The 20,782-nt window shown below is 34.3% G+C and overlaps 1 protein-coding gene across 1 annotated transcript in view; it reads left to right on the forward strand.

Moving 5' to 3' along the window:
* CNTN5 (contactin 5) overlaps nucleotides 1–20,782 on the forward strand; it is a 1,016,132-nt gene that overhangs the window by 691,813 nt on the left and 303,537 nt on the right. The window contains exon 10 of the mRNA XM_029915651.1: nucleotides 2,266–2,368. Within this exon, the coding sequence (XP_029771511.1) occupies nucleotides 2,266–2,368 (103 nt within the window). The remainder of the gene's footprint in view (nucleotides 1–2,265; nucleotides 2,369–20,782) is intronic.

Here is a 20,782-nt window from a genome sequence, read left to right on the forward strand (position 1 = left end):
ACTGACCTATCAGAGATGGAACAATCTTAATCATTAGCAAAGCCATGTCCAGAAGCCAATCTTTTTGGTGCAAATATCAGTGATATTTTGTCTATGATTGCTTTGCAAAAAAAACTAGCAGAATAAAAAAAGAAAAAGAAAAAGAAAAGCTAAGATAATCTTCTTGCCCTCAGTGGATTTGAACACTTTCCATCAAAAGTGAGCCACATTCTTTCTTCAAAGCCCATATCAAATTAATAATATGTAGAAAAATGGTAGATGATTGATGATAGATAGATGATAGATAGATAGATAGATAGATAGATGATAGATAGATAGATAGATAGGTGATAGATGATAGATAGGAGGGTTACACTCAGCACTGTATACACATGCACATGGACCTAGGTGTGCACACATTCCCATAAACTCAAACATCCTCAAATACATATAAGCTGCTTAGAGAAACATCTGTACTAAATTATAACTGTCTCATCTGCATTGCTTTATATACAGGTATCTCCTAAAATTGGGGGGAGGAAATTAGCTCCTTGGCTGACTGAGAGCACTAGCACAGAAATTCACTAGGCTTCAGCTAAGTCTTTGGTTTGGTGAATGTTCTATCCAATCTCATAGCTTCAGCTGCCGCCTCTAAATGATGACATCAAATGTCTATCACTTGTCCAGAACTCATTCTGACCTTCATTCTCTCATTGTGTTGTCTAGTCAGATTCTTTCTTCTGAATATCTTACAGGTATCAAACTCAGTAACCCTAAAATGAAAGTCATCAGCTCTTCCACTGTAGCTATGTTCTTCCTTTCATTCACATCATCCAGCTCTGCAGTTGAAAGCCTTGATGTCATTATTGAAGAGGCCTACACCCTTATCTCCAGCACCCCTCAACATGTGCCAAGCTCAGTTATTTCTTTTTGTTTTTTGTTTAGTGCCTCCTCTCTCTCTCTCTCTCTCTCTCTCTCTCTCTCTCTCTCTCTCTCTCTCTCCCCACTGTAATTCAAGTTTGAACCTTTATTCCATCTTACACTATTGAAATAATGTCATTGATATATAGGTATCTGCTCCAATTTCAGTATATAGATCTCAGCAAATACCAGTCCCCTATTCAAACCAAAGTGGTCCAAATTACATACAGATTAAAGTCTGAATGTGGTACTCTGGTTATCAAAGCCCTCTGTTTTGTACTCCATATATATTTCCAAATTTGCCCAGTATCATTTGTCTTCATATATCAAACATGCCAGAAATGCTGACATTCGTACTTCTGATGGTTTTCCATATTCTTACAGTTCCATTTGCTTTCTCACCTCTCTTTTCTCTATTTACTCAAATCCTAACTATTTCTATAAGTGCATCAAATGTACATAATAGTTTAAGGATATTTTGCTCATGGCACTCATCACTTCCTATCTTGATTTAACATAATTTTTATTTAAATTTTTAAAAATTATTTTAATGTTTTTTATTTATTTTTGAGAGACAGAGAGAGACAGTGCAAGCAGGAGAGGGTCAGAGAAAAAGGGAGACACAGAATCTGAAGCAGGCTCCAGGCTCTGAGCTAGCTGTCAGAACAGAGCCTGACGTGGGACTCAAACCCACGAACAGCGAGATCATGACCTGAGCCGAAGCCAGACTCTTAACCGACTAAGCCACCTAGGCACCCCTAAAATCATTTTTATATATAGCTCTTCTTCCATAATTGAGTATATGTCCTTTCATTCTCTAAGAATACACTTGCTAAGTTCTGGAGAGGACAATTTATAGCTGATTTATCTTTGTAATGACTACAATGGCTAGCAAAATGCTTGTATGTGATACTCAACAAATATATGTTAGTGGCTAGCATAGCTGCCTTCTAATAAATATATGTTGATTTAATGAATAAGTATTCATTTATATGGCAATGATAAAGAAAGTTTTTATTTATTTAGAGAAAACACAATTATTTATCATGGGAAATGTTCATAGTTATTTATTTCCCCTGGAATATAATCAGTAACTAAACTAGCTGTGTTGATTAACTTTTCCAATAATTATTATTTGAAATGGTATTGAATATACACGCAATCCAATCCTTAAAAGAAGACTAGGATTTCAGACTGAGTCAAAGTATATTCTTAGTTCTTCTTACTTCAATGCCTCAAAAATTTAGCAGTCATCAAACAGACATTAACAACCAAACGACAGTGCTTTTCAAAGTAACATCTCCAGAATTGGAAGGAAATTGTTGACATTAATTTTATGCTTAAAGAATGCTCTTTATTTCCCAGGTGTGATGGGAGAATATGAGCCGAAAATTGAGGTCCATTTTCCTTTCACAGTTACAGCTGCTAAGGGAACAACCGTTAAGATGGAATGTTTTGCACTTGGCAAGTAAGTACATATTCTTCCATAATTAGATACAATTGTTTATTAAAATGTGATATATCTTATTTTTGGATTACTTATTTCGCTAGATTTCATTTTCTCAGAAGCTCCTTGGTAGCTATTCATTAAAATAAAACAAAAAAACAAGCAAACATTAAAAAAAAAACAAGCAGATGGGAATTGATGAAGTAACCAATTATAATTATCTTTCTAGTGATTTCTATGAACAGTAATGTATATAGTTCTGCTATTTTAACATAAAGGAAACTTCTCTATGTAAAAAAAGAAGAGCTTTACATCTCTTTGCAAATATGTCTTAAATTTCCAATGTCATTCTTAAATATTGCTAAACAATGATATAAATAAAATATAGATAAAATGATAAAGTGTTATCTGCTCTTCATGCATAGGATATAGATTCTGATAAGATATAATGAGATGACAGTATAAAAATCATAACGATAATAGTTACAGTGAGCCAATTGATTACTTTAGTATTTCCTGAAAGAATGATAATGTGATAGCACCAGCTGTCAGTATGTGCGTGGATGTCAGTATGTATGCATGCAATCATTCCCTAAATGAGAAAGATGATTTATATCACCTAATAATGACTGCTAGACTTAATGATCCTATTTCTGAGGGTTTAAATCCTATAATACATATATATACACACACATATATAACCACTTGTCAAAGATGTTCATAATATGAGTATTGAGCATAAAGGCAGGAGTGAGATTTTGATTATATTTGATTAGAGTATTATGATTTATTTTAAACAGAGTGTTGTTTCAGTTTTTTTAGGGTGATAAGACCTAAGGGTCCTTTTTAGACTCTATAATTATAATTTGCATAAATGCATCTCTATCAGAGTTACTAATCATTTAACTTCAGTTGTGGTGAGCAAGCTCCCACAACATAGCTATAAAGCACATGAAGAAAAACCATGATATATAAATGTGCTTAGAGTTGGTTTAGAGTATGGGTGAGAAAAATATTAATAAATATGAAAAATTCAGCTAGTAACAAGAAGTTTAGATAATGAACATAATAAAAGTCATGTTTTCTTTTTTAATTTAAAATGGATTGAAATAACATACACATGTTCATTTCAATTTAAATGTAAGTAAAACCGTGATCATAATAGACTAAAAACAAAATAAATTGTCTTGTGGTCCATTTTTAAGCAAAATATGCCTATAAGTGGAAATATATTTCAAGAACTTACAATTCATCTAGGAGGAATTTGGGCTGATACCTGAGGAAGGTTTCCAAACCCAAGGATATTGGTTAACTAGACATGATTAAATCAATCTGAAAAGTTCTTATTTTTTTATTATTTGACCATACTTAGGTGTCAACTATGCTTGAAAATGTCCTGAGTAATCAGCTTGATTCTGATAAATACAAAAATAATATTTTTGGCTTAATGCCAAAAGTTTTAGAATAGCCTACAGTTAAATATTTTTTTATTATTCCTGCAGGTAAATAATTCTCTTTTTTCCTGCAGTTAAATGATTCTTAAATGCCATAATTTGCATTAAAACTACAAACAAAGGAAGGTCATACTGTAAAACAGATTACAAGAAATGGATATATAGAATGGAAAACAATTTGGGATATTTGCCCAGGCAGGTTTATTTAATAAGTTAGATGGGCTTGCTTTTGGAATTCTTAAAATATGTTTAGTATATTGATTCTTAAAGTCCCTTTCATTCTAGGTGGAACTCAACAGTCAAATTGTGTTATTTTAATCCTTTATTTTCATCAACTTTTCCACTCCTGCTACTTCTCCCCATCTCCCCAAACATAAGTAAACAAAAGGGACAATAAAGACACACAACCTGTCAAGAAAGGCTGTTGTTCACTTGATATCCTTTTAATGAAGTGTCATAATTACGAAAAAAAAAAAGTATGCTATGAAGAGATTTACCTCTATCTAAAGATTAAACTACCATGGCTGAAAGTAAACAAAATTTAAAAACAACATCTTCACATGTGTTAATTCTTTTAAAACACTTTTTAAATGTTTATTTTTTAAAACACTTTTTTAATGTTTTTTTTTTTCTTTTGAGAGAGAAAGACAGGTGGCATGAGCAGGCTGGAGGGACAAAGAGGGAACAGAGGATCCAAAGTGTGGCTCTCTGCTGCCAGTAGAGAGCCTGATGCCAGGTTCAAACCCACACACCTTGAGATTATGCCCTGAGCTACCCAGACACCCCACAGGTTTTAATTCTTTTAGAGTACATAATCATGTGATATAGATCCTTATTGCATACCAAAATAATCCCACAATTTAAAATGAATACCTGAGCATCTACTCCTTTCCCACACTTGAGCTGTTTCCCACTTTAACAAGGACATGATTCTCTGGTGGATCTTTGCCTGTCTAAGAACTTTGTTATCTATCACTAGATACAGATCAGGACCTTGCCACTCAAGTTGATAGTTCCTCTCAGTCTGTCTGTATAGTGTTTTAACCAGATGTTCCTCATGGGGTATTACAACCTCATTCTGGCCTAGAGGACACTGTGCTCTTTACTATCATGGCCTTTACACTTGCTGTTCCTCTATAGGGAACACTCTTCCCTGTTCTTTCCATGCTAGCTTCCACTTATCCTCTCGCCTCAACTTAAATATCACCCTCTAAATAGGAAAGTTGTGATTACTTAATGTGACTGACACTCATTATTTTCTATCTAAATATTTGGAGAGTTTTTCATCATAACCCTTAACAGTTTTACATTATTTACATCGAGTTTCTCTAATTATTTCCCCACTGCATCCAAGTGGAAACAGGATACAACTTATATGGTTCAAAAGAGTTTACTAAAGGCACAGGCTGAATATCTGGCTGAATATCTATGAGCAAGATTAAGGGAATCAAAAAAAGAAACAGGCATTTGTAGACTAGTTGTAAGAAGAAGTCATTCCCACCTTTAAGCCAGAATGAAAAAGGAGGAGGAGATGATAATGTCACCAAAACCAGAAATAGCTGGAGATAAGGAGTGGGCTGTGGCCTCCAAAGCAACCATAGATACTGTAGCCATGAAGAAATGCATTAAAAGAACACAGATGAGGAAAGTATTAGGAAATTCATACCCTTATTTCTTTTTCTTCATGCATCTTCATCTTCTCTGGTGGCTCCCATGGCTAAAGGCTCCCAGAAGCCTGTTTGCAAGCCCAGAGGATGCTGTAGGCAGTACACAAAGCAAAGAAGAGAGTCTGGGGGAAGAGAAAGATGACAGATAAGGGAGGCAAACAGAAGTTTTAAACTCCATGAGGGCAGGAGTCATGACTACATTCTTTACGTATTCCTAGTGCCTACCACAGTGCTTAGCACATAATAGCACTCAGGAAATGTTTGTTGAAGGAATGAATTAACTCAGAAAAAGTGTGTCTACTTAATATAATTCAAATCTTTATTAGTAACAAATAATTAACAATAGATAGCTTTTTATTCATAAAACTTATTGACGAACTCCTAATCTCCCAAAAAATCCACTTAAATTCACTTTACACCTCTCATCTTTTCCCATTTATGTCCACATTTACACTTATATTTTTGTCCCCACTTTTTCCTGTTCACTCTTATCTCACTCCATCAGTTTCTCTCTTAGGCCTACACTTTCTGTCTCATTTTATTTTATTTTCAAAGGTTATTACCATGTACAAATCATACTATTTTTTAAAAAATGATCCCCAAATCTTTTTTTTTCTATTGATTCTTAGGAAGAGTTTGGTTGTTTCCTTTGAGGGATAGAATGAGGTTAAGAATGAGGGAGATTTGTTAAAAAGGCAATATAGAAAGGCTATTTGTTGCATGATTCCAACTACATGACATTCTGGAAAAGGTAAAACTATGGAGAGAGTAAAAATTATCAGTATTTTCAGAGTTAGGGGAAAAAAATGAATGACTAGATGAAGCACAGAGGACTTTTAGAGTAATAAACCTATTCTGTGTGATACTATTATGTTGGGTACATGTCATTATGTATTTGTCAAAACCCATAGAATAAACCAAGATGAACCCTAATGTACCTACTGTATATTATCATCTTTGAATGATACTTATTTGTCAATATAGCTTCATTAACTGAAATGCTTGTACTACTTTGATGAGGGGTATTGATAGTCTCAGAGGCTGTTGGGTATATAGAACAGGAAGTATATTGTAATTCTCTGTACTTTCTGCTCCATTATGCTATCTGTGAATCTAAAGCTGCACTTAAAAATAAAATTTATTGTTAAAAATAATTTAAAAGAAATTATAAAATAAATAAATACCAGGGTATAGTGAAATATATATGTCACATATTTGATGCAATAATGGCTTGAAGGACAAACAAGCAGAAGATCACAAGCACAAAATTTTCTGTTCCTACCTTTGCCTTCTCCCATCCTTACTGGAGCCACCCACGCTTCCTACCAGAAATCACCATTTTTATCATGTCATTCATTAAATTCAATACTTTCCTAGATACTTCTCTCTCAAGGAAAAATAGTTAATTCATTAATGCACATGAACCAAAAAGCAAGAGGTATACTTGCATAGCTCATCTGGTAAATCCAAATGGACTAAAGTACCTTGAAAGGACCTAGAACTGAGTACAAGTCTGAAGGTTGTAAGAAAGAACAATGTGCCAGGTACTGTACTAATTTCCAAGGATATCCATAACCCAGGTTCTCAATCTATCATCATACATTTAGCTGGACTTAGCATCAGACACTTTGGAGTCCAGTCTGTCATTAAATAAGCAACAGTATACACCTTGGCCAAAGTGTCCTCCCATATTTAATTATTATCTTTAGAGAGTTATATTGCCCACTGGTTTTGTCCCAAATTTAAACTGAAACTTAATGACAATAAAGGCAGATTCCCCCTCTTGAATTTTCTCTGACCCATGACATCATCTCATGAATATCATAAGCCATACTGGAAATTTCTTTGATTCTTAAAATATTTTCAAAACATGTCAGAATACTGTTCCATTGCTCACAAACTACATTTTTATTCACTTTGAAAAGTAAGCACATTTACTTTTACATAATCTGTTTCTAAAGGTATTCAGTTCTTATAAGTTAAAAGATGCAAATTAATGCAGCCATAGTTTCACAGATTAATTAAAAATATGTGAACTGATATTTTTCTATATTCTTAAAGAAAAACAGCAGAAGAAAAATGATTTTAGGTTATCGAGTTTCACTGTCTCATAGCATCACACAAGTTCACCAAGTTGCCTAATTTGAAGTTAAATACAAAGTCAATAGAAAAGCAATGAGCTTCAAGTTTTATTCTAAAGAAACTTCTATTTAAATCTGAATTTAGCAAAAATCAAATGGTTTCACTGTAGGCTGCTGCAACAGAATAAAACATGGGAAGCAGTTATACTTCTAGACATCTTTCTGCAAATAGAATTATACAACACATGGTGAAGTAACTATGGCACACTCTGTTTAGTGCTAGTCAATTCTGCAAAGGTAGAATTTCCCTAGAAAAATGGGAAATGCTTAAAAAGGATCCATAGGGAAACAAAGTTATGTAAATGCCTCGGAAATACAGAAAAGTTAAAAAAAAATGATGGGAATTAATTATTTTGGAAATAAAAAGGCTGTTTCAGACATATGGAACACTATTATCAAGAGATTGCTCATAAACTGTTCTACAGTTTCAACAAGGTGGGAGGGCTTGAAATTCCAACAGTTTGGGATTAAACTAGTAGAATTAGATTGGGCCTAAGGAGGAAGTCTGTGTCCCAAAAAACGTGTTACAAGGAAGATGGGTTATCAGCAGAAGCAGTAGAAACTCTCCCCACACTGCTGGAAGAATATAGTATCCATTTGTCTTCCAATAATCTAGATAGAATGTTTCCTGAAAAGAAAGAAATGGTCCGGGTCAGAGTTGGAAATGAAAATTGTAAAATAAACATTCTTTTTTGCTGGCCACTCATCTACCTACTCAGGCTGAATATTAAGAGTAGAAGTCTAGAGCCTGGCAGGCTTAATTAGCTGCCTTTGTTAACTACATTATTACATCATATTTTAAAGTACCATATGCAGGAAGTAGAAATAGGGAGTCTTGGCTTTTCTTGCTCGGCATTCAGCTCAGAGACTTGACTTAGGCGAAAAGGAGCGTCTTTTGCATTTCCCAGGTCTGCTTTAAACACTGAACACAATATTCTTGAAAGGAAATGAAAGATAAGAGGTCAAAAGACAATGCAAGTAAAAACTTTCATAGGTCCCTAGTTAATACTTCATTTCAGTGGTCCTCTCAAATTTAATTGAAAGTTGGTGATATTTTCAACTGGTCATGCTCCGTTTTTAAGTCTCGTCTGTGTAGGTAACAGAGTAAAATGAAAACTTTAAAGTATGGGCATTAGTAACTGTAGAAAGCAGCTATCATCTCTACAGTTGTGGGGAAAAACAAGAATAGCTGAAGTTACTTAAAGCTGGGTGCTCAGAGGTTCCCAGCTCGTTTTCATCATCAGCCTTCACATCACAAAACAGTAAGAAGGGTGGAACTGACACAGCTTCCACTTTACATTTTCAACTTCTCTCTACCTCTTAATCAACCATGCCCTCTTCCCATACCTCATCCATACATACTTTCCCACTTCTGTGGTCCTGTAACTCATTTCTGCCAGTTTAAAGTATCCTGCCCTCACTATCCTATTCAGTCTTTGAAACAGGTCAAATGTCACTTCTTGCTAAATCCTGCCTACTTTACTGGAGATTCAGTATCTTACCGTTGGAACTGTATGACCACCCATATTTCACCATTGAGAGTGCCTTTTGGGTCAATTGTGTATATCTGTCTTCTTTATCATGCTAAATAAAGTTTTGGAGCCCTAGAGTATTTTTACATGCAGTAAATGCTGACTATATTTACTGAATTTAATTCAGGTATGAGAAATGTGGCCAGTATGTTACTGTCTTGGTCAGACAGAAGTCTCCAGATGCCTTTCATGTGTCTTGGCCCTGAAAATTCTGACCATATTACATTAGCTACACTTTTCTGACACATTTCATTTCACCATGTGACCTTTTGCAGACCCCCAAAAGATCACTAGATATGTCACATAACTACCAACAACAAAAAAGTAAAATTTGGTCACTGATACTTAAATGACCCTGTGCACAAGGGCAAACTTGAGGTTATTCTGTAATAAAAAAGGCATATACCATAAAGCAACACCAGTTCATCTGCTACGACAATCCTACAAGCTAAGGGTGTTACAGGGAGATATTTTCTTTTCTTTTTTTAAACTTTACATGTTCCTTATCTTGCTTTTGCAGCCATCAACACACAATCAGAGCAGCTGTGCTCAAAAGGCCTTGAACCAGTTACTATAATAATTATGTGGACGACCTTTCCAGGCTCATCTGAAACCTGGTGGTGAGGCGGGAGGGGAAAACACATTCAATTTCCTGCCCTTGATTCTCTTGATTCTCTCTCTCTCAGAGAGCATATATAAGCCATCTTTTGTTACACTCCATCAAATGTCTATTAAGAAAGCAGGACAATAAGTAATTTTTTCTCTTTTTATATTTTTATTGCAAATAAGAAAACACCAATTATCAATCAATTCATAGAGTCCTTTTTGCTGTAGTTTAGGTTTTATTTTTCTTAGTCCTTAACCAATTTGTCTCAAATGGATGCTCTTGTGTCCCATTGTAACTGTGAGAATGACAAATATTCCCCTGAAACTTCCCATGGCCGACAATTGGCAAATGTTCCTGGAAGAACCTACTCTTTAGTTACAGAATGATAAATTATTAATATTGTTTATTTGGAACTTCCAGTCACTATGGGCTATATAAATTAAAAATAAGTTAGTGTTGATAGTATTTGTCTATCAAACCCAAATCAAATTATTTAATCATTAAATTGACAGAAGATCTGTGGATGGGAGTTAGTCATTATGTCTAGGAATAAGTAACTGTTTAGTTATCTCAGGACAGTAGTAAATTATGGACTGAAGAAAATTAACTTTCTGAGCTATTGATCACTTCTGTATTATGGAGACCAAGGATGCATCCTCATTTCAGGTGGTACTCAAAGGAGATATGTGCTGAAATAATCTTTTTTATTGTTTTCTTAATATTTATTTATTTTTGAAAGACAGAGACAGAGACAGAAGACAGAGAGAGACAGAGTTGGAGCATGAGCATGGGAGGGGCAGAGAGAGTGAGACACAGAATCCAGAGCAGGCTCCAGGCTCCGAGCTGTCAGCACAGAGCCCAAACCCATGAACCACAAGATTATGACCTGAGCTGAAGACAGTACCCCCACCCCACTGAGCCACCCAGGCACCCCTGTGCGGAAAGAATCTTAAAGATCATACAGCCCACTTCACAGGAAAGGGCTAGACCAACACTTGTGGATTTGATGGCTAGGCTAATAGTTCATGCTTCTTTATTTGGAGCTCTTTATATTTTCAATATCTTTCCACAGTGCCAACTATGTGTGTTTTGGTTACTTATTTACTTTTGCATTCAAAGGTGTCAACTACTTGTAGGCAAATGGAACCAGTAATTTGCATAATTATTCACTTTTGGAGTCACTGTTAGCTGGCATCATATTTCCAACTTTTACAGGAAAAACTTAGACCTAGTCAATTTGCCTCAACAGAAAAACCACATATTTGTACAAGCCTAGCAATCTATAGAAGGAGAACCAGGTCCTAAAACAAAATGCTTTTCTCCTAATGCCATATTAATTTTCAGTCACTAAGAGCCATTACCACTTTACTATAGCAAATATTTTTCTGAATGCACTTAACTACTTCAGTGATCGAGAATTGGGAGTATTAGTATTCAGGACAAGCCGCCAAGGGCATAAAACAGAAGATAATCCCAAAATGACTGAGATTTTTACTTGAATTAGTGTAGGGCCATCCAGCAGCTTTATTTTTGGGTGAATCTCCCTGGAGTTCTCATAGAATGACCTCTTCTACTGGATGTTGACTGTGGGATGAAAAACGGGTTAACTGACAATATTCATGAAAAAATTACAAAGAATCAATGTATCCGTTAAAGTTTTCCAAGTTTTTGGGAACCAAGCCCCCAAAAACCTCACCAAATACGTAATATTGATATCTGAGTGAGCCTTTAGTGCAGCGAAAGTAGAAGAAATTTTAACCAAGAAGTTGTCCAAAATCTCAGCGTACTTAAAACTGACCCTCTACCTCGTACTGGATAGTTTCCTATCGCACTTAAATTCTAACCACATCTCTGACGTGTTTGATCAATGGATTGAAAACAGGAGTAACTTTAAGCATATTGTCTATTCTCCTGAGCTCAGTTTCCCTATTTTAAACCCTTTCATTGTATATTTCTATAATTTTTATGTAATCAATTATCCCAAATTCCCACTGAATGTTCTACTAGAAATTTAAATTTTGTGCTCAATGACTATCTCTTTTAATAGTAATTTTAATAGCCATAATAATGCTTTTAAAGCAGAAGTGCAAAGCCCCTTTTAATACCCATAATAATGCTTTTAAAGCAAAAGTGCTGTAGTCTTTTTATTTGAAATATTCAGGCTGATATGTCTGAGAATACTTATTTTTAAAACTATCAGAGTAAGAAGACTCTAAAATGTGGTGAGGGTCTTACTGATTCATTGTACTATGAACTGAGCCCATCTAGTGTAAATTTATCCTTGCCATGCTGGTATTGTTCACCAATAGCAGCATCAAAATTTATTCACTAAGTAAAAATGAATTTAGAATATTAAGATGTTTTCATATTCAATACACAGAATGATTTGATGCTAAGTTGGAAATTTATATACAAGCATTGTATATAATGGTAACATGCATACCATTAGAATTTATATGTTTTTACATTTTTCATTTCCATAACTCTGAGTGTCATGATCATATGTAATTTGCTAATATGATATTCCTTTCTTGACACTTCCCTCTCCCTAACTTTAGTCGCCAAGTATCCCCCTGTCAGGCATCACCATTTTCCTCCAAACCTTCTGTCCCAATCTCTCAGCCGCTTAAAAATCCCTCAACTCCATTTCTTCCTTCCTGTTGTATCTGCCAAAACCATAAAGTCTGTTATTATTAAGGCAATTTGGCTCTCTTATTTCTGCTATGAAGTAGATTAGAGACATCTTTTAAAAAATTCACCACATTGATGTTTGGGGAATTTCTCCAATTGCTGCTTTCTATCAAGCTCTGCAATGGGCACTGTATCATTTCTTTTTCTACAGTTCCCAGGGATTTACTCCTGGATTTCATACCACTTTCTATCCTGTTCAACCTAATACTTATTTTGGACTTTCAATTTGGTTGTTGACTCTAACTTCAACTCTGAATTTAAACCACTTGAGGTTTTTCAGTCCCTTCTTCCCCAGCTTCTAGGTCCAGAATGGGTTCCTAGAACTCCAACTCACATGTAGCTACCTTACCCAGCCCTCATCTATCACATAAGTAGTTTTCGCTGACACTGGAGGTGATCCCACAGGCAGTTACTCAAAGTACAAAGTCTTAAATTTTCTTTCACTCTTTCTTCCTTTTCATCATCATCTGTATAATCACCATATCTTAAATTCACTCCCACTTATTTGGGACAAAGCAAACAATTTACTGAATTAAATTATCATCATTATAATAGGCATGTATATATGCTCACAGGGAAGCAGAAATAAAATAACATATTAAGGAATTCTAAGTTTGAGACCACATATGCCTTGGCATGTAGATTATGAAACTATAAGTTGAGTGGCCCTATTAGGCTGCATGCAGAGGATGGTTTCACTTTGGTGCAGTTTCATGAAGTCATGTATACACTTGTATCTCCACGTTTCAGAAACAAAATCTCTGCAATTGATACATGAGTTCTAGCATGATTAAGTTTTCCTACTAATGTCACTTGGCAAATCAGACAAGAAACTGATCATTTGCTAGTAACCAGGACTGGTTTTCTGTAGAAATAAATAATGCCCTCAGTAGAAACATGACTAATTAGAAAGTTGATGGCTTCTAAGCAGAGTTAGCACAAAGAGGGTGGACTTTCCCATGGGCTGTAACAATCAAGTCACTATAAATTGATGGATTGTCCTTTTCTTCCCACCATATTTATGGTGCTTATCAATGAGATTAAAAGCATCTCTGAGTCGTGTTAAGAAGAAACTAATTGTATTATTCTTCTTCTTCTTCTTATTCTCTATTTTTCCAATACACTTTACCAATTCAAATACAAAGCTTTTATAATACAAAATCTATTAGTTTTTAGCAAACTCATGACCACATATAACAATTTCCAGATGCACAACTTTTATTTTATTAAATATATATTTAAACTTGTGTCTTCCTTCAAGGTTTTAGGAAAACACCTTATCCTCAGTAGTAACATAACCAAAAATTATATTCTATTCTCTGGTGTCTGAAATATTTATGTGAATACTTAATCCCACCAATTCTAGTATATCGTATTCCTCTCAATTCAGAATTTTTGTTTAAATTTGGAGGATGCATCATATCTCTGTCTTTAGTCTTCGCTTGATATTTGATATATAGTTTCCTTATATTTTTTGATACCCATGACACCAAGACACAGAAGTTCATTTAAAGTTCATTTGTTCACACTAATAAGGAACCAGAGATATAATTCCTTCCTGGAATTTGGAATATGCCAGGAAGGTCATTCTAAAACGTGGAAACAGGTGTCATTCAGATAGCCAGAGGGTGAAGTCATAGGGAAAAGGTGTTCACTGAACCATCTCAAAACCATCTACTATGCCTTTAGTTACAGGTAACATTACCTAGTTTTCATTTATCCCTGAAATAATATTTACTGGAAAACAATTTACTAAGTTAAAACACTGCAATTTCGTATTCTTCATTTCTATGTTGTGAATCCAAAAGTATTTTTTTAAATATGCAAGTAAGTGAAATGTATCTGTATGCACAATGTATAATCAAAGTAGTCCTGAATTGTCTCATACCTCATGCATTGCTGCCATAGACCAAATCATTTTATGATTCTTCATTCTATCCAAGCATTTTCTAGTTCCTATGACAGAGAAGTTAGGGGGTTTATTCTTTTTTGATTTGATATTTTTTGCATTAATTGTTCCTAGCTGTGTGGTTGATTTTCAATGGTGGGGTCACATGTACATGTTAGCATTTGGTGCAATTAGATTTAATGTATTGCTTGTAAATGTGAAACATGTAAGTATGTGCATGTATGTCTATATAAGTGAATATAATATTAAATCCACAGAAAGGATATCTAAAGACAGAAAATGTTAAGACATAAACTAAATATCCGTCATCCTGTTTTTTCTTCTTTATTTATTTGCAATACAATGTAGCAACACCTACCTTCTGTTCTTATCATTGTTTTTGTTGGTAGCTATATAGTGCAGAATAGTTTCATGTCAAATCTTTATAATAATATTTTTTATTCTGAAAAATAATTTTAGCTGATATCCAATAGCTACAAAAATGATACTCAATGGAATATGTGTCAGCTACTATTATAGTACAAAAGGTAAATGATAAGTACTTAGGGTCATTTCTGTTCCCTTATTTTCTTTACTTTTGGGGATTGAATCAATTTTGTCACAACTTTTAGAATGTCTTATTTATGGCCATTTTCTCAAAGGAAAACACATTATGAATCAGGTCATTTGTTTTATACATCCCTACAGAGAAATGTAGCCCTTTTAACATTTCTGAAAGAAGAACCACCTTCCACAGACACAAAGGGGAAAAACATCTTCTAATCTCCACCTTCATGTAATGCCATTACACTTAATCACACTCTATTGAAAGAATAAATATAATACACCCAAAGCACACATTATAAAACATCTGTGAAATCCAGATGTATATTACAATTGGTGGTATGTCATCGTTTAATCGACAATATTTTCTTTCTTACCGATTCTTACAGTAATGGCGTGTCTTATAATCGGAGGTGTCTTGGATGTGATGAATTAGAGTAATTAAGGTAAAAGTATATGTTAGGGTATATGTTCTGAGTGATCAAGTCAATCAGAACCTAAGTAAAGACGTGTTATTCCTCCATTTATATGCAGTATAATTGTTAGAATCTGAATTATAACAAAATATCACTCAGAAGCTATTAGTAAGATGATTGTTGACTGCACAGTTTTATTTTAGAATGTCAGCAAAAGCGCCAACAATCTCCGTTACTTCCAGCCATGTTATCTGTGAGATTCAACATACACACACCTATTAAATTCGGGAATTAAAATATAAAGGAGTCTAGTCCAAAAACTCGTTCTGCCCATTGTCTTAATCATTTCTTCAGTCTCTGGATTTTGTTGACTATATGTCATGAATAACAGAAAATAGAAGAAGCCTAAAAAGTTATATCTAAATAAATTATACATAAAACGGTACTCCATTAATTTCTTATTTTGTTTTCATTTCGGAATTAAAGGACTATAATGGAAAGAACACATATTCTCAATTTTTTAACAAGAATTTTTTTACTTGAAGCATATTTAATAATGCATATTCTAATACATTTCCAACAATTTAAATGTTTACAGAAAATAAAATCTATGAAGTCAAGAATCCAATTTGGTAAATTAAATTTACTGCTCAAGTATTTTTTTAGACTGCTACTTGGCATGCCTGTGTGGCTGTCTGTTAAGCATCTGACTTCAGCTCATGTCATGATCTTGCAGTTCATGAGTTTAAGCCACACATTGGGCTCTGTGCTGACAGCGTGGAGCCTGAAACCTGCTTCAGATTCTGTAACTCTTCCCTCTGCCCCTCCCCTGCTCACACTCTGTCTCTCTCTGTTTCTCAAAAAATAAATAAATGTTAAAAAAACGTTAGACTGGTTCTTTAAAGCTTGATTAAAGTATAGCTGGCATGTGAGAAAATGTTTAAGTTACGCAAAGTATTACATTCTCACATATGTATACATCCATGAAACTCTTACGTAGCCACAGAGTGACCATATATAGTACCCATAATCATTTCTGCATGTACATTTATCGTAGTTCCCTTCTTCTTAGCTATACAACCTCAGGAAACCACTGATCTGAAATTTGTTCTGTTACTAGAGATTAATTTGCATTTTCTAAAGTTGTATTTAACCAGAATCACACAATATACATTATTTGTCTGACTTTTTTCACTTACAATAATTATTGTGAGATTTATACAAGTTGTTGGGCATTCAATAGTTCATTCCTTTATGTTGTTGAGTGGTATTTCATGTATGGCTCTGTCATGATGTGTTCATGTATTCATCTCTTGATGAACATTTTGTTTGCTTCCAAGTTTCATGTATTACCAAAAAAAAAAAAAAAACTTCTATGAACACTCCAAATTTTGTATGCACTTAAGTTTTTATTTATAACATGTTAAATATTTCTTTTAGGTTCTTGAACATATGTAACTTAATTGAAGTAACTGCTTATGTGTTCTGGTCTAGCAAGTCTATCATAAATATCCTATTTGTGATCATTTCACTTGACTAATTTTGTTCTTATTATGAGTTATAATTTTTGATTCTTTGTATATCCAGAATTTTTTATTGATGGCAGATATTTTAATTTTACATTGTTGGATGTTGTGTATTTTTATATTCTTGACCTTTGTTCTGAGATGTGGTTAAGTAACTTGTAAACAATCTGATCCATTCAGATCTTTCTTAAAGTTTTTTTAAACAAGACCTGTGCAGCATTTAGTTTAGGGTTAATTTTTTCCCCACTACTGAGGCAAGACTTCTTAGTACTCTAGTAAATGGCTACTAAATTATGAAATTTTCCACTCTGGCTACCAGGAAAAGAGCTATTCCTTGCCTGGACAGATTCTGAGCACTGTTTCTTCCAGTCCTTTCAGGGTGTCCTTTTCCATCTTCAAGTTGTTTTTTCATATGCATATGCTGATGAGTACTGAGCTGAATATTCAAGGACGATCTTCTGTGGATTCCTAACATTCTCTCTGAGTGCAGCTCTTCTTTTTCAAGTACTGTGAATGCTAGCTGCCTTAACTTCCCCAGGTTTGCCCTCAGCTCAGAAAGGCAGCCCAGCCAAGTCTTCACTCCCATTCCTGTAGCTTGGAAAATTTGTCAAGGTAGATTGAATTATATTTGAATTATATGCTCAGTGTGCTTATTTAACATATTTCACAAATCATTGTCCCTCACAGCCTGATATCCAATATTTTGAGATCCTTTTTTTCCCATATATTTTGTCAATATTTAGGTGCTTCCCTCTGTCACTTTAAGTAATCAAAAGGTAAATGAAAAGTCAAGCGAAGAGCTACCTTAATCCTCTTTATCAAAACAAGAAGGTAGAAATAAAGCAATCTCCATGTGGAAAGTAGCATGCTATACTTGTATTTATTTTAAAAAATATGGCCAAACCCTGGACATAGAAAGGTAAGCGAATATTTCTTTGACCTAATCCTTCCTCAGAGAAAATTTAAAACAGGAGAGGTAGAACAAAGGTAATTGTCAAATTTAACCTACAGTTCTCAAAAAAAAGAAGAAAAATTTGCCAGATTAAATTCACAGAGACCTATAAATATTTTATAGTTGAATAAGATGTGTTTTCAGTGCCAAGTGGCAGGACAAAAACAAAGGTTTGGTAGTTTGAGATACTTAATTTTAAATATCAACTCAATCCTTTACAAGTATATGACAACAGATGAGTTACCCTCTTTGAGTCTCATTTTCTAAATCTATATAAAGAAGAAATAACAATACCTACTACATAAATTTACTGTTAGTTTTCACTCAGAGACTCAGTATGTAAAGGCCTGTCAGTAACATGTTAACTCTTTCATCCTAGCTCCCTGGAATTTTTGTGAAGCATTGTTTATTCTATAAAACAGTTGTCTCTGATCCAACATTCTGCTTCTTTCTGAATTACCAACCAAGAAATAGTCAATTTCTGAAGCTTTTCCTAAAGCAAGAATGCTGGTGTTCTATAAACTCCACTCTCTCTGATACCATTTAGCTTTTCATAGTTTTAACTAAAAATGAATTGTAGAAAAGTCATTTTCTGGGGTAAATAAGATATATTGCCATCTGTCTTAATAGTCCAAAGAAACGCTGAATCTATAACAACATTTCCCCATAAAGATGAAATCTTGCAATTGTTTTTGTCAGTTTTATCATTCCCAAATATGCTTTCAGGTCAAAATCTTTCTTTTTTTCCCCCATGAGTTTAGAAATATATATATATATATATATATACATAGGGACACCTGGGTGGCTCAGTTGGTTGAGTGTCTGACTTGGGCTCAGGTCATGATCTCATGGTTTGTGGGTTCGAGCCCCGTGCCCAGCTCTGTGCTGACAGCTTGGAGCCTGGAGCTGCTTCTGATTCTGTGTCTCTTCCCCTCTCTGCCCCTCCCTCACTTGTGCTGCATTTTTCTCTGTCTCAATAATAAATAAACATTAAAAATATGTGTATATATGTATATATACACAAATATACAAAATAGATAAATACTATTCCATCAATAGTTTTAATGGCCTAATAACTATTACTGTAAGAACTATATGATCTGGATATAGGGAAGAATTGTAAGACAAAATAGCTTGTACCATATTCTGGTTTGAATTACAATATGAGCTGGAATTTTCTTTGCTTAAAATGGTCCTCAGCAATTTTAGAATCTGTGGATAATACAGATATCAATACAAGCAAGAAAAAGGACACTTAAAGGCAAATATGAAACCCTGTTTCTCTGTAGCCAAGACAGACTGTGGAACAATCTATCCCTTATATGATTCATTGGCTCTTTATGCATCGATGCTTTTGTGAGCTTTCTTAAATTAAAAATTATTCTAATAAATAAAGTAAAATCTAAATATGTAAAGATTTGTAATAAACATTCACAGCCCTTTCACTCTTTCTTCAAAACAAAGTAATGATTAATGTTTTCTGTTAATTAATGGTCAGTATTGGCATATGTCTCCTACTTTAAAAAAACAAGTATTAAGACTTTTTCTGCACTTTAATTGATTTTAATTTGAAATTAATTCAAAACAATGTGTTTTATAAATATAAACTGAAGAAGTGTAAGCCCTCATTAATTGTTCTATGCTTTGCTTTGAACTCATAGTGCGGGTAAGAGTAGGGAGTAATAGAATTAATTTGTACCAATGTAATCACTCATATAATCAATAATATATATATGTGTGTATATATATATATATATTCATGTTTGGTGTACTTTGCACTATTCACCTAATGGTAATGAAAGCGACTGTAGTAAAGAACAGAATTTACTATCCTAAAAGTTGGTGGTGGCCCATAGCCTTCTTTTTTTTTTTTAATTTTTTATTTATTTTTGATACAGAGAGAGACAGAGCATGAAGGGGGGAGGGGCAGAGAGAGAAGGAGACACAGAATCGGAAGCAGGCTCCAGGCTCCGAGCTAGCTGTCAGCACAGAGCCCAAAGCGGGGCATGGGGCTCAAACCCAAGAACGTGAGATCTGACCTGAGCCAAAGTCGGACGCTTAACCGACTAAGCCACCCAGGTGCCCCAAGGCCATAGTCTTCTAATCAGCATATTATCTCACCAACAGGTGTTTTTACCACTTGAAAGATTAAATTATGCCACACATTCATATAATCTGCTGTGAACAAGTAACTACAGATATGCCATGTATTCTGTAAATTTCCTTGTCTGTTCACTTCTCTCCATCTCTTCTTTATAAATATCTTAGGATCCAAAATGATAATTTACATGAATATATACATTTGATATGTATAAGAATAGTGACTTCAGAGTTAGTTTTCTTTTCAGATAAAGGATTGCTTAATATATTTTTTTTGTAGCTCCAAGTTTTATTTAAATTCCAGTTAGTTAACATACAGTGTATTAATTTCAGGTATAAAATTTAGTGATTCATCACTTACATATAACACTCTGGGCTCATCACAACAAGTACCCTCCTTAATACCCATCACTCATTTAACCCATTCCTCCCTTCCTGCAACCTTCAGTTTGTCCTCTATAATTAAGACACTCTCAGATGTTCTGCTGCTCTCTTTCTACCCCTCTATGTTCATTTCTTGTGTTTCTTAAGTTCAACATATGAGCGAAATCATATGGTATTTGTCTTTCTCTGGCTGACTTATTTCACTTAGCATAAGTGCCCCAGCTCCATCCACATTGTTGAAAATGGCAAGATTTCATTCTTTTTATGGCTGAGTATCACTCCGTTGTACATATATACCACTTCTTCTTTATCCATTCATCAGTCAATGGACACAGACTCTTTCCATAATTAGGCTATTGTTGATAGTGCTGCTATAAACATCAGGGTGCATGTATCCTTGCCGATTCAGTAGTTTTGTATCCTTCATGTAAACACCCAGTAGTTCAATTGCTTGATTGCAGGGTAGTTCTATTTTTAACTTGTTGAGACGTCTACATATTGTTTTCCAGGGAG

Source organism: Suricata suricatta, chromosome 11 (genome assembly GCF_006229205.1).
Source record: "Suricata suricatta isolate VVHF042 chromosome 11, meerkat_22Aug2017_6uvM2_HiC, whole genome shotgun sequence".
Classification (NCBI taxonomy): Eukaryota; Metazoa; Chordata; class Mammalia; order Carnivora; family Herpestidae; genus Suricata; species Suricata suricatta.